The 14,775-nt window shown below is 53.5% G+C and overlaps 1 protein-coding gene across 2 annotated transcripts; it reads right to left on the reverse strand.

Annotated features, from left to right (window-relative positions):
- Positions 1-860: 860 nt before the first annotated feature.
- On the reverse strand, positions 861-13,968 carry STARD8 (StAR related lipid transfer domain containing 8). Of its 2 annotated transcripts, none has more exons than XM_044682580.1 (12): positions 13,887-13,968; positions 13,694-13,757; positions 11,798-12,975; positions 10,348-10,521; positions 9,933-10,092; positions 9,045-9,243; positions 8,012-8,219; positions 5,939-6,053; positions 4,900-5,106; positions 3,446-3,663; positions 3,166-3,342; positions 861-2,959 (listed from the first exon to the last, which is right to left on the reverse strand). In XM_044682580.1, the coding sequence occupies exons 2-12, from the start codon at positions 13,748-13,750 to the stop codon at positions 2,845-2,847; spliced, it is 2,808 nt and encodes a 935-aa protein (XP_044538515.1). In that variant the 5' UTR covers positions 13,751-13,757; positions 13,887-13,968; the 3' UTR covers positions 861-2,844. The 2 variants fall into 2 exon arrangements, with proteins under 2 accessions (XP_044538515.1, XP_044538514.1); XM_044682579.1 differs by having other exon boundaries at positions 8,012-8,222.
- Positions 13,969-14,775: the final 807 nt, after the last annotated feature.

Genomic DNA, 14,775 nt, shown 5'->3' on the forward strand with positions numbered 1-14,775 from the left:
GGCGGCCAGGGCCGGGGGGTGGGGAGTGGGTGGGTGGGGGAATAGGGCAGAAGCAGGGCCCAGCACTCATCTGGTCCACCATCACTGATCCGGAGTAGGGAATTGGAGTGATGAGGCCAGCTCAGCCATGACTTGGGATGATGTCTTGAGTGCCATCTCAACCTCATGAATGCAAACTAACTGAGGCCTCAACTGGGCCTGCTTGTTTCTCGCCTCCCCTTCAATGATCAAGCACTTTGTTGTGTCTTGTGTTGTCCATTTGATCATTTCTAGCATCTTATGATTCAGACAAGAGTGCTTGCCCTGAGTCGCGGGCCAGAGGTTTAAGTGATGCCAGAAACGGGCACGGGAGCCGAGTTCATGAGCCCAACGGACAACAGTGGAAAGAATGTGCATGGGAAGAACAATCTCCCCATCTCGACTGCCCTGAGGTTAGGGGAAGCTCAAAAAGCCCTCACAGGAAAGGTGAGTCCTTGGCTCCACCATCCCAATCAACATTCCAAGCCTCAGATCCTTAGGGTGGCACCAAGATGGCGGCTTGGGAGCAGTGAAAGCTGAAATCACCCTGAGGACCCTTCCAGGCCTCATCCTTTTCCCCACCAAGTCTCCCTTGTGTGCACATGGGTCATTGTCCACAAGCCATCCCCACCCATCTCTTCTCCCCAGGAGGGCAGCCCGCCCACCCATGGACACACTGGCTGGCCCGGGCCTCGTCCTCTTGACTTCAGCACAGACTTGGGCAGACACACTGAAGGGCCCTCCACCACACAAGCCGGGCCAACTTCTTGTCCCCAACCGCGGTCGCCATCTTTGAAGCCCCTTCCCTTCCTTTGCCCCACAGCAGAATAACCACACAGGAATAATGCTCAGTAATACTTTATTTGCTGGATAAAGGGTCTTTGCGCTCCCCATACCTGCCTGTCCAGTCTCTCGCATACCGTCTGAAGCACTTCATGCCACTGCTCCCACCCAAGACCACAAATCCATATCGTGATATATATTCACAATATGTCCATGTATATATGTATATAGATATGCATATACATATGTATATATTAATATATATCCCGACTGTACAGTATTTATAGGTACAAAAGAGACAGGCTTAAAAATTGGAATTGGATTAACAGCTATGTCCCCTCCCGCCTCCCCGCTCCCCCCCCATCCCAATTACTTCTACAAAAAAGGCAGCAAAACCCAAGGTGTGGGATTTGAAATGCCAAAGATAGACAAGAGTGGTTAGGGCTAGATCAAAAGCGAGGCAAGAAAGAGCAATGGCCTGAGACTTGGGAGACCTGAGTTCGAGCCCCAGCTCTGCCCCTAACTAGCTATTTCTGGCCTTGGGGAAGCCCACTCCCCCCCCCCATCTGGGAAAGAGGACCAGGCCAGGCGATCCCCAAGGCCCTTTCTAGCACTAACAAGCTTGGAGATTTATTTGGTGAAACAGGATGAAGTAAGTCCCAGCTCATTCGCCCAGTCAGTGCTGGCTGGCTAAGCTGGTTTGTCTGGCTACTTGGGGGTTCACACTAGCACTTGGGGTTCTGGGAATGCTAGCACGCTACAATCAGCTGGAATGGGGGCCTGGGCCAGGGGGAGGAACAGGGGAGTTGTGTTTTCTCCTCTTCTACTTTGGCTTAAGGCATAGAAAGTTGGCTCTTATTTTCTAGCTATGGGCTTCTTCCATGACACTGGAGCAGCAAGTGGAATGAGCTGCTGCCAGGCCAGGTTGCGATCTGGGGCTGGGCAGTTCAGCCCGGACACCATGGCTCACTTTAAGCTACATTGGCACTTTAGGAGACACTCTAGGAGCCTCATGATCGGATCTTTGGGGCCGAAGAAGGACAGGCCCTGGATCTGTGATGTCCCTGGGAAGGGCCTGGAGAAGAGTTCTTCCACCAGGGCTGATTCACATCTATTCTGAGCTGCCTTGAGAGATCGAGTGACTTGCCCAGGGTCACACGGCCAGGTCAGAGGCAGGAACTTGAACTTGGGCCTTCCTGGCTCTAAGGCCTAAGTCCTTATTGTCTGCCTTGCCACAGTCCTGCTCTTCTGCCTCTTGATATTAGCTTCCTGTCAAGGAAAACCTTGCAGACGAGCAGGACTGTGGCAAGGAAGCAGATAGGCGGTCTCATAAGATGGCAGGTTCCAGAGGCCAGGCAAGCACTGGCCAAATATGATGGCTCTGTTCTAGGAGGAGACATCCTGCTCACTCCCCCTTTGCCCAGCCAGGTCCCAGGAGTGGAGGTAGAAGAAACCCCCCGGGAACAGAGTGTGGGCACTATTCTCTCTAGTGCTAGGGGGAGGGAGAAGGCTGCAGAGAGCCTCTCCCCAAACCTTCCCGAGCAATCTGGGATTGTTAAGTTGCCTGCCAGGGAGAGATCCTGAGACTCTCGAGCCTCTTGAGTACGCTCGTTTGCTGGCTTCTCGGAAGCTGATACTGTATTGCTTTAGATAAAGGAGCCCACCCTCTCCCCCTCCCCCTCTCTGCAGTCTGCACTTGCTCTTTTTGGATGAGGGGGTAGAGGGTGCTCCCCGCCAGGTGCCTAGGTTTCTCTGGCTGGTAAGTAGGGAGAAAGTTGGCTCCCAACACTCTGTGGTCGCCATAGTTCCTCCAACCCATCCATTCTCAGTACCTCAGGATGAGGCAGTCAGGGGTGTCAGGGGACAGGGGCAGTGGGGTTCAGGGGGGAGGAAAGGAGGAGGCCGAGTTGCACACAGACTGCGCTGAGTGGCAAGGCCCTTGGGAGGCACAGTCTAGGACTCACATCTGTCTGCTCTCTTCAGCTAGCTATGCTGGGAAACCCCAGAGGAGAGCAGCCCTGAGCCCTGCCTGGCCCCACCTGTTCACAGCTTTGTCTCAGGGATGGGCCGCATGGTGGCAAAGGAGTCTCGAATCCTTGCCACTTCCATGGCACACAGGTGCCCAAACACTTTGTTATACCAGTCGGGAGAATGGCCCCTGGGGAAAGAAATAAAAACAGCAAGTCTAAGCAGGCAGAATGTTCCAGCCCCTCCCTGGGATGCTTTGTTCAGGTCAAGAGGAAGGAGCCAGGGACACCCGGGCAGAGGAGGGGGCAAGCTGGGGCCAGGGGAGGGGAGCTGGAGGACCCCAGAGTCTCAGGAGAGGGAGGGGCTGGAGGATCCTAGGCCAGGGAAGATTCTTACCGGAGGTCAGCCCTGCAAATATGGATCAGCCGGGAGTGCCCCGGGCCATAGGGTTCTATGAGGTACTGAGAAGTGAGCAGCACAGCTCGAACTCCAGACTCTGGAATTGGCTCCTCAGGCTCCAGAGACTGAGAAACAAGCAGGCATCCCCCCCGGGGTAGGTCCGAGCGCCACATCCTAAAGGCAGAAAGGGCTATGAGCCAAAGGCGACTTGGCTGGCTGAGGGGCCTGCCCCCGTCCCCCATACCCCACGCCCCACCCCCACAGGCAGGCAGCTCACCGGAGCACCACGAAATCTCGAGAGGGCTGAGGGGCCATGCTATCTGTGACATAGTGGTAGACATCTACCCCAGGGCCCAGGGACTCCAGCACATGAGCCCGCAGCAGGTCTTCATCCCACATGGCCCTTTCCCGTAACACCCGGTGCAGAACGGCCATGGGTGGGGCTGCCACCTCTGTTGTCACTTTCCACAGGCGCAGGGGGTGCCCATCCCGGACCTAGGGGAAAGACTCTGAGGAGTGACCATGTTCTCCCTCCCCTCTCCAGGGCTCAGCTTCCAACATCCACCTACCTGGAGCTGAAGAGACACTGCCCTCCTCCCCTGACACCTCAGCCCATCCCACAGTGGTCCCCAACCCATGTTTCCCCATGGTTCTCTCTCCCAAGCCAATTTTCTGCTTCCTCTTGGTCCTCTTCTCCCAGTTGCTCCTTCTCTTGCAGTCCCCCACTCCCTTGAGGCTCCGACACATACTCAGGATACTCTATGTCCTAACTTGTATGACCTGGATCTTTCCCTTCCCTGGGCCTCAGTTTCCTCCCCTACAGAATGAGTGGCTTGGATAATTCTATGCTAAGATCTTTTAGACCTGGAATGTTCTATGTTGAGGTAGAGACACCATTTGTTCTCTGATCCCCACTGACTGATTTCTTGGGGGCTAATGGAGAAAGCACAGGACTTGAGAGTAAAGAAGACCTGAGTTTGAATCCTACCTAGGACACTTACTAGCTGTGGGGCCCTAAGTAAGCCACTGGCCTTTCTTAGCCTCAGTTGTTTCCATATCTGTGAAATGAGAATAATAACAAGCATCTACCCCACAAGGTGGAAAGAAGCAAATGAGATAATACAAGTATATGTATAGTAATTAGCACAGCCTAAATCACTGAAGAAAGGCTGATGATGATGATGATGATGATGATGACGATGACGACGATGATGACGACGATGACGAGGTGGATAGAGAGCCAGACTCTAAGTCAGGAAGTCCTGGGTTTAAGTCCCACTCTTGGCACATAGTGCCTGTGGACAAGTCACTTACTCTCTTAGTGCTCCAAGCTACTCTTAAAGACTACAAATTCCAGGGGCAACTATGTGGTTCTGTGGATTGAGAGCCAGGCCTGGGTTCAAATGTGGCCTTGGACATATCCTAGCTGGGTGACCCTGGGCAAGTCACTGAACCCCCATTGCCTAGCCCTTACCACTCTTCTGCCTTGGGAACAGTTCTAAAACGGAAGGCAAGAGGTTAAAAAAAAACTAAAGGTTCCAGAGAAGGTGCTGACCTGAACTGGTAGATATATGAATAAAACTGAAATAGCAGGCCCAGGTCCTATCTTTGTCTTTATTGTTTGTTGTTGTTGTCGTTGTCGTTGTTGTTGTGTCCCTGGGGCTGCAGGTACAGGTTCACTGATAGAGTAGCCCTGACTGGCCCTGCTAACATCATGGCTGTCACACTAACCTTCTTGCTGGCTAGCTCTGTGTGCTGTGGTCCAGGCACATTCAGCCAGCCCTTGAATCTCTCGGCAGCCTCCTGTAGCAAGCTCTGAGCGCTCTCTTCCAGGTAGTCCCCAGGCTTGCCCCGAAGCTCAGCTAGAGCCAGGGGAGGGGAACTGGGCTTGGATACCACATAGGAGTTACACAGCTGCAGCATCATGTCCTGGGGCACCTGGGGATGGCCAAAACATTAGTGGATTCCACAACCACTCTGGTAGCCTACCTTGGTGGAGAGAGGGAAAAAGAAAACCTGAAGAATGCCACCAGGATAGGAATCAGAGCAGCCAAGGAAGGGTCCCCTCTCTTGGTAGCAGGAAGCACTCACGGTACTGTTTGAGGGAACAACCTCTCTCTTTGGAAAACTGGCTATTTATATCCTATGACCATTTATCTAATGGGGAATGGCTTTTGTTCTGATATATCAGACCACCTTTATCAAATTTGCTGCAAAGATTTTTTCCCCATTCATTGTTTCTCTTCTAAGTGCATTGATTTTGTTTGTACAAAAACTTTTCAATTTTATATTGTCAAAGGTCTCCATTTTATCCCCATAATCCTCTCTATCCCTTTTTTGGTCAAGAGTTCTTCCCTTGAGGGCTTTCTCTCCAGTCTGAGAACCAAGAAAGCTCAGGCAAAAGGAAGGGTGGAGAGTGAGGATGCTCAGGAAAGAAGTTGGACAGGGATCCATGGAGATAACACACATAGGGAGTGTGGGAGGAATATATGTACCTCCACACACATACACACAAATGAGACAATAATTCCAGTTCTCCAGCACTGAGATCTATAAAATACTTTCCTCAATCAGCACTGTGAGATGAGTAATATGAGGAAATGGCCCATTTTATAGATGAGGAAACAGAGGCTTAAAGAGGTGCAGCTCTCCTTGCCTAGGATTATATAACTCTAGTATGAATGTGGGAACATTCCAGCTCTGCTACTATCTGCCATGAGAGCTTTCTTCCCTCTTCTGGCACCCAGGGTTGCGGGGCTGGTCTCCTCACCTGGAAGAGTTTCTTGCAGTCAGTGATCATGTGGGACAAGCCCTGGGTGGCAGCCATGTTCTCGCTCAGGTCTCTTGGGGCCGGTTTCCCCAACTGGCCACGTCTGGGAATGACTCTGGAGACAGGGAATAGATGAGAAACTGGCTAAGGCTTCTGGCCTGTGGGAAGTCCAGCTCCTGGACTGCCACTGCCCTGTTCTCCTCCCATCACCCTCAAGCCTGATCCCTTAGCTCCAATACAACCCACATGCCCCTTACTCAGCTCCATCTTTCTCCTCAGATGCAAAATTTATCATATTAATTATAACAATGATTGCGTGATCCGAGTGGCAGAGAGGCAGCATGAGATAAGATGACAGAGAGCTAGCTTCCTAGGTGAGAAGTCCTACTTCTACTGGCTGACTGGCTGACCCTGAATAAGTCACTTCCTTTCTATTCTCAAGACAACTCTAAAACCCTAAGTTGTACAACAGGTAGAGATCTGTATTGGGGAAGGGAGTTTCTTCAATCAGAAAGAGGATCAACCCAAATAAACAAATGATTAAGTAAATGAGTAGATAAACAAATTAACAAAGAAATAAAGAATAGTTCTCAGCTCTCCTTAGACCTGTGAGGAAGGCAAGTACATCATCCTCATTTTATAGATGAGGAAGCTGAGGCTCATTGAAGGTTTTGGTCAAGATCCTTCAGTAAGGACAAGTCAGATGTTGGTGATAGAATACTATTGTCCTGTAAGAAATGATGATAAGCAAGATGATTTCTGAAAAATCTAGAAAGATCTATATGAACTGATACATAAGCAAAATTAGCAGAACCAGGAAAACATTGTATATAGTAACTGCACTGTTTATTGTCTGATGATATACTGTGAAAGACATAGCTGCTTTAAGTGATGCAATGATCTGGGACAATTCTGAAGAGCTTCTGATGGGGAAGGCTATCCACCTCCAGAGAAAGAACTGTTGGAGTCCTCTTTCACATCAGTGTATTTAGGGTTTTATCTAGGGGTTTTGATTGTGTATGAATGTGCTCTTACAACAATGATCAATATGGAAGTGGGTTGTGTATGACAACAAAAATTAAATTTAAAAAAGGATGAGTCAAACGTTCTGCTCTGGGGTACTTATAGGACCCCACTTCCTCCCCAAATCTGCTGTGAGATATCCAGGCACTAGGTATAGGTGTCCTAGGTAGCCAACCCGACCCCTTAAAACAAGTTGGGGAATTACAGCTGATTCCTTTCTAGGTCAGGCTTAAGGTCCTTTAGAGCTGTGTTGGTGAACCCATGGCACATATGCCTCTTGTGTGCTGGAGGAGGCTGCTCCCTTCACCTTTCCATATGCGCCTGAGAACATTTTTCACATTTCCCACCCCTCTGCCCAGCATTACAATGCAAGCACTTCCTCCCTCCCCCGTCTGGGGTAATATGGGGGGCTCACAAGTGGCTTGAGGGTGCAGTTTGGGCATGCAATCTCTAAAAGGTTTGCCATCACTGCCCTTAGAGCATGGCTCCACTGCCAAGTCCAAGTACCTGCCTCTCTCCACTCTACCACCACCACACACACCTGGACCCCTTCTTTTCTTCTCCCCCCACTCTTCCTACTCTGAACATACCAGCCAGCCAGCCCCCTTGGCTATCTTGCCATCTGCCCTGGCCCAGCTCTCCCTTATTCCTCACCAGGCCTCCCCCTCTTCCCTGGGGTCCCCTAATCCATTCAGCTGAGCTGGGCTGGGCTTTGGTAACCAAGGGAGGGCAAACTCATCCAGTCCCAGAGAACCAGCTAGCCTCAGCCTTTGCTTCACCTCATATCCAGTCATCTTCCCTGCCAATTCTCTACCTGGAAGAACATCCTTCGCTCCGACTCTGGGGGCTTTAACTTGGGTTTGGAACTCAACTGTGAGGTTGGACGAACGGCCCTGCCTGGTGAGTGTGTGTGGCCCAACTTCCCTGACCTGTGAGCTCCTTAACCCTATATATAACCATTCATCCTGGGCACACTGCCACCCGCCTGCCACTCCTTCACTCCGGCCCCCAACTCGATTCTCCACCCCACCCCACCCTCCAAGGCCCAACCTGGGCGAAGTGCTGTCCTTGGAGACGTTGAGGTGGAAGATGGAGGGCGCCAGGCAGACGGCTAGGTTGCCAGCGGTCATCTGGTTCTCTTGGGCAGCCGCAATGTCGCTCAGGAAGTAAAGTAATGTCTGGAGTACCTCCCGGTTCTCATCAGGCAGAAGAACAACAGCTGCCTGAGCAGCCAATAGCTGCTGGTCCTTTGGGACAACTGCTGGGATAGGGGAAAAGAGGGGCAAGTGACTCTCCAAAGCCCCTGATGCTTCCCCTAGGGGCCACACCCTCTGTGCTCACTGAAGCACAGGCTGGAACTGGAAGGGTCCTTAGAATTCATCTAGTCAAGTCAGGCAGAGGTCTGGAGCTGGAAGGGACCTGCCTATTGTGTAGAGGAGGAGACTGAGGTCCAAGAAGGGGAAGTTGCTCTGACCGCAAATCTGGCTTTCTTTCTACTACACCCTACATTAAACTCTTACCTTCTGTCTTAGAATGGATACTAAACAGAAGAGCAGTAAGGGCCAGGCAACTGGAGTGAAGTGACTCACCCAGGGTCACCCAGCTAGGAAGTGTCTGACGCCAGATTGGGACTGGGGGGCCACTCAACTCCAGGCCTGGACCTCTATCCACTGAACCACCTAGCAACCCTTCTTCATTTTTCAGATGAGGAAATGGAGGCCCAAAGTTAGAAGGGCAGATGTGAGCTTTGAGTGCAGAGCTTCTGGACTCTATGGACCAGGCTGTCTATATGGCATCTGGCTAATCCTCTGCAGGGCCTCATCTGGACACTCATCAAATGGGCTCTTCCCAGTCCATTCTTCTCCATCCCTCCCCGCAAGGCATGCTACTCTATGAGATCCTGGACAAATCACTTCTCCTCTAAGCTTCAGCTTTCCCATCTGCAAAATATGCCCCATCTTTTTTCTCCCCATTTTTCAGGTGAGGAAGCAGGCAAGTCCCTTGGCCAAGGACACATGGGCAAGTGGGACTCAGGCAGGCTGAAGCCCAGTCCCTGATAATAAGTCAAGACAGGCTTACTCACACTGGTAGAGACGTAGGAAGGTGGTGGTCAGCTTGCTGGTAAAGATGGGCTCTGGGAGGTCCCTAAAGTACTGCTTCAGCAGGTCCGCCACATCATAGGCCGACTGGCCTTCATAGACGACATGCTCTGGTGACGCCTCATTCATCTGTCGCAGGGTCTGGATCCGGGACTTCACTCCGGACTTGCGGAAAATGCCCACCTGGCCCCACGAGGAGAGGGGATAGGTGGTGAGGAGGACTCCCTCCCCTGCCATCAGTCCAGGCTGCTGGAGGCAGGTGGCAGGTCTTTACTTCACTTCCCCTCAACTGCTCTGGGCAGGGCTAAGAGCCCCTCTTTCAGGCTGATGGGGCTGCCCCATCCTACCAGCTCAGACCAGGAGAACAGCAGGGAGCCCAGGCCCAGCTGCCTCATGGGAGATGGGGGAAGAGGAAGGAAAAGAACATAATGAGGAGGCTGTACATGAGAAAAGTGGAAGCCTGTGAGGGAGGTCAGTAGGGCTGAGGCAGGGAAATGGAGGCAAAGAGAAGGAAGGGGTCAAACTCCAAACAGGCCTAGACTTCTCTGTGAACTCAGGAGAAGAGAGAAGTGGGGAAGAAAATGGGTTCTACGATCAGCCAGTAAGGAGCAGGAAGAGTTATGTGCATCCCGAGCTCGGGGCACCAGAGGGCACTTGAGGCTGGAGTGGCCCGGAGGAAAGAAGGGCCTTGTCTCTGCCTCAGTCGTCCCCTGGATGGAAATGAACTTGGAACTGAGCCTGGAACATTTAGGGAGGAACAAATGGTCCCACCACTGGGCCTCCCCTACAGGGCCTTCCCTTACACTTGACTAACTCCCTTCCCAGACAGACAGAGGGCAGCAGCCACCTGCCTGAGGGGGGCGAGGCCTCACCTGATCCAGGCACTGGCTCCGGAGATAACGCATGGCCTGCTGAATGCTCTGGGGCAATGGCTGGCCTGTTCTCTGCATGTGGATCAGGAGGGGCACTCCAAAGACGCTCTTGCCTTGGTAGCTGGGAGTTTTGCTCCTTTTCATGAACTTGGGGACCGCCCTGCAGGGGGAGGGAGGCCACAGTCAGAGGCCAGCCAGAGCTGAGGCCTGGGGCCTGCAGGAGCTGCCTTGCTCAGCTTTTCCCCTCAGTGGGCCAACGTACATTTGGTCTCTTCCCCATTTTGCCCATATCGAAGAAGGCACATACGCATGTCTTGGTCTCGTTCTCCTCCCCAGGAGGGCATCATTGCACTCAGAACATTCCTGAGCTGCCTCCACCCCCGCACCCCACCAGGGACTCTTCCCTGACACTCACCAGGCCCAGGTCTGCTTGTGGGGCACAGAGTACTTCTCCATTAAGGCCGTGAGCCGTAGAAGGGAGCCTTTATGCAGAAGGTTGAGCTGGGCCACGGACTGGCGGTTAAGCTCGAGGGAAGCCGAGTTGAGACTAGGCCGGTGGGAATTCTGGAAGCTGTGCCAACGGAGTTTCCTGGTGGGGAGACAGAAAAGGAGGGCTCAGGGCCGGAGGTTGGTGCTGCCCGCCTGGATTCCTCCCCAGTGGTGTCTTCCCTCTGGGATCGGCCTCCATTTGCACCATGTTCATCTTAGGCTTCTTCTGCCCATTGCCTCCCCTCTTAGAGTGTGAGCACTCTGAAGGCAGGGACTGTGGTTCTGGGGTTCCCCAGTGCCTGGCACATGGTACCTGCTTAAGTAACTGACACCCAAACTTCCCCTAGGACCAGCCATTGACCCTTTCTCTGATGGGGGCACTGAAGACCTGGCTAGAAAGGGTTGTTTGTCATCCCTGAGGTCAAAGGTCAGCGTGGCCTTCCTTGATGACCCATCTATAATGTTTCGGTCAGATCATGAGCATCTTTGAGTGGGAAACCACCCTGAGTAGGGGGCATCTAGTCCAATCCTCTCATTTTTACAGAGGAGGAAACTGAGGCCCAGGGAGGGAAGGAAGCCACCCAAGGTCTTACAGGTAGGAAGAGGTAAAGCTGGGATTGGAATCCCATTCCTCATCCTCTCTTTCCACATATGTGCTGCCTCCCATCTGCCATGTTAAGCCCCTACTTTCCAATAGAGTAAAGGTGTTAGAGGCTTACTACCTGCTTCCCACTTTCAGTTCCCAAGCCTGGATTCCCAGGCTGAACCAGAGTTAGGCTCAAGAGTCTCCTGCTCCATTCTAAGGGAGCCTCCACAGAGGCAACTTGGGCTGGTGCCACTAGAGGGCGTCAGAGGCCACTCTTCAGTGGCTATTCCAGGCCCCAGTTAGCACCAGCCCCACTTGGGACCCTCAGGGAGAAAGCCTGGACACACTGGGATGTCCCAGCTGGCTCTCCCTACCCCTACCCTCCCACAAATCACCAGAAGAAGGGCCATGAAGGGACAACCGGGTCCACATGGCAATGGGAACCACCAGCAATGGGGAAGGGGGAATAAAGAGCTAGAAGGGAGGGAGGGAGGGTTTAGGGGGCTCCCCCTACTTTCTGTGCCTGGGGTGATCGATCGTCTCCTCCTCTGGGGCCTCAGTATTTGGAGTCTCTGGCTAAAAGACTCCAGGCCTCTGGGGAGCAGCTCAAGTACCACCAGCTACCCATATGACCAAATCTGACAGCTAGGAAGTGAGGTGAGTGGCCAATGCGATTGCTGCTTCCCCTTGTGCTATGCCACGTCCTTGTTCTAAGGGCCCTCCCAGTTCTGCTCTTCCGCGTTCTGTTATCCTGCGCCAGCCCATACCCGTGGTCCCTCAGGTGATTCACCTGCAGGGCCTGGTAAGTGAAGCTCCCACGCCAGAGTCCCGGCGTTCTCGGATTTCGGTTTCCTCGGTTTCATTCAGGGAGTTTCCGGTGCTGTCAAAGTCGCTGGCAGAAGTGCCCATGTCGGACATGGAGTGCTCTTCTTCCAGTTGCATGCCAAAGGGGAAGGCCTGCTCTCCAGCAGAATCAGTGTCCTCCTCTTCTTCATCTTCTTCCTGTCTGGGCTGCCCCCCATCCGGGCACACGGCCTGGGACCAGAGCTCCACATGCTTCTGTAGGCCCCACATGTCCTGCAGGATGTCGTCAAGCTGGGCACAGTTGGCTTCGGGATCCAAGTCCCTTGGCCTCTCCTCATTGCCCATTAGCTCGGGCATGTTGTCATAGACACTGAGACGGCTGTCCATGGAGCTGCATGAGCCCCGCCGCTTCTCTGGGCCCCAGCTCCCCGCCTTCTGCCAGTCAACCAGACGATGCCCCTCCTTGGGGCACAGGCTCTCAATGGACAGAGATCGGGGGAAGGTGCCCGGCTTGTGGTCTCCTGGCACATGCACTAAGCAGGCCTGCCAGTGTCCCTGCTGCTGCTGCCATCTTGACTCTCGCGTGGGCCCTGAGCACTGAGCCCCAGCCCCCTCGGCCTCTGTGTCTGGAGCCTGGTTCTTAGAGTAGAAGCCGGCTGAGAGGAAGCTACGGCGACTGTGGAAGGAGAAAGCCTTCCCTAGTTTCTCAGGGGCAGCAGCCTTGGTGGGGGTACTTGGCCCAGCCTCAGGACTTCCCGGCTTCTCCCTCCTCCGCAGAGAGTCAAGGTGCCGGAGAAAGCTTCGGGTACGGCGTTTCCTGGGTTTATCTGGGGGGCCATCCACATCTTGGGGCAGGCCAAGGAGGGAACCAGGGCTGGGGGCCCATGTGGGGGACTCGAGCTGGGCCACAGACTGCTCTGAAGGCTCTGGAGGGGGAGCCACCACAATAGCCAGTGTGTCTCGAGCCATGTTCCCAGCCTGGCTGGCCTGAGATGTGGCACTGATGTTGGTGAGAATGCTCTCGTGGCTGGAAGCTGCCCACAGGCCTGCTCCAGGGGAAACCCCCAGTTCTGGGGAGCCGAGGCGGGACCAGCGTCGACTATCCCGTTGAAAGGTCCAGTTGTTGCTGATGGCACACAAGTCTTCTTCCTCTGGGTCTTCATTCTGCACAAGACCCCCAAGAGTTAGGGGAAGCCCAGGTCAGCCCTGTGGGCCTTCCCCTGTAAAACCCAGCCCCATTAGCCTTCCCCCATCTCCTAGGCCTGTTTCCCAAGGCTCCAGGGAGTTTGGCGCCAAGACTCCAACCTCCTTCCACACCCCCAAAAACTTCTAGAAGAAAAGGGACAAGCTGAAACAGAGTTGGGGCAAAGGATACCAGGAGTTGGCTCAGAGGGCCACTCTGGGGACAAGGTCCCCTCTGCCATCTTTCCTCGGGGAGACAAGACCCTATTGAGTAAAGGATTCGCTTTCTTGGGTTCTACTGGGAAAAGCAGTGGAAGTCAGGAGGCCTGGGTGCTTTAGTCCTGATGCGTGGTGCCTGGCACTCAGCAGGCACTCAGTGAATGGTGTAGATGGATGGACTGCCACCAACTGCCAGCATGACCTTGGGCAAGTCCCTTCCCCTGTAGGGGCTCAGTATTCTCTGCAAAATGAGTTGAGATGATCTGCTCGCTAGATGGATAAACTGCCCAGGTTGTGGCCCCCTAAGGCTCACTACACCCTCAGACATGAAACATACCTGCTCCTCCTGGGATCCTCCACTCACGGAGGCTGCCCAGCTACCTGGATACGGAAGCTGCTTCCCATCCCTCCCCCCAACCCCCCAGCCGGGATGCCCCAGGAGACTCACGCCAGGGGCCCCAGGCCAGGAGCCCAATCTCACCAGTTTGCGCTGACTGCGAACCTCCAGTTTCATCGAGGCGCAGGCGTTCAGGGTCATCAGTCTCCTACAAACAAAGGCGTAAGAAGGACCAGCACTCACCTAGCTGGCCCCCATTGGCATTGACACCCACAGCAGCCCTAAGCTAAGGTGTCTTCCCCATGGGAACCAGGGCCTGTTCTCCAGCTAGCCTTACCTGCAGAGGGAACGCAGGGAATCCTGGTCCAGAAAACCATGGTCCTTCTTCACAGAGGTGATGTCCAGAGGGAAAAGGGAATCTACGGGAGGAGGAGGTACAGTGACAACCACAGAACTTTCAGGATCGGGTGGAAATGGGGTTAGGGCTAGGGGAAAACACAGAAAGCAGTCTCTGCGGAAGCTGGGGGAGGTGTCAGGGCCTGGGAATATGGCCACCTTCCAGCACAGAATGTACATAGCAGAGCTGGAGGAAACACTTTTTAATTTCAGAGGTGGGTTGGGCATCTGAGTGGCTCAGTGGTTAGAGAGCCAAGTCCAGAGATGGAAGCTCTAGGATACCAATCTGACCTCAGATACTTCCTAGCAAGTCACTTAACCCCCATTGCCTAGCCCTTACCGCTCTTCTGCCTTGAAACCAATACACAATATTGATTCTAAAATGGAAGGTCACAGGGGGGCAGCTGGGTAGCTCAGTGGATAGAGAGCCAGGCCTAGAGACAGGAGGTCCTGGGTTCAAATCCGGCCTCAGACACTTTCCAGCTGGGTGACCCTGGACGAGTCACTTGACCCCCATTGCCCAGCCCTTACCACTCTTCTGCCTTGGAGCCAATACACAGTATTGACTCCAAGATGGAAGGTGAGGGTTTAAAAAAATTTACAGGAGAAGAAATTAAGGCTCACAAGAAAGAGAACACCCTACCTGAATGGAGAGCCTCAAAGTGGTCAATGACCTTTTCAGACACACAGACTTTGGGCTCAGCTTACTTTTCTAGGAATTCCTGAAGGCATTTGGGGGGGGGGGGGAGGAATGTGACAATGGGCCTTGCTATCTGTCAGCTCTCTCTCTTGCCTCCTGGAAGTCTGTGGGCACTGTGGGGAGCTCCCTT

This window comes from Gracilinanus agilis, chromosome X, assembly GCF_016433145.1.
Source record: "Gracilinanus agilis isolate LMUSP501 chromosome X, AgileGrace, whole genome shotgun sequence".
Lineage (NCBI taxonomy): Eukaryota > Metazoa > Chordata > Mammalia > Didelphimorphia > Didelphidae > Gracilinanus > Gracilinanus agilis.

What these genes read in the sequence shown, in the direction of transcription:
- STARD8 (XM_044682579.1), bottom strand. Translation starts at nt 13,750, where the DNA reads ATGACCCTGAACGCCTGCGCCTCGATGAAACTGGAGGTTCGCAGTCAG. An exon ending in GGAGCCAGTGCCTGGATCAG is followed by an intron (nt 9,244 to 9,932) that starts GTGAGGCCTCGC and finishes TCGTGGGGCCAG; the next exon opens with GTGGGCATTTTCCGCAAGTC. An exon ending in CAGAGCTAGCCAGCAAGAAG is followed by an intron (nt 3,664 to 4,899) that starts GTTAGTGTGACA and finishes TCTTTCCCCTAG; the next exon opens with GTCCGGGATGGGCACCCCCT.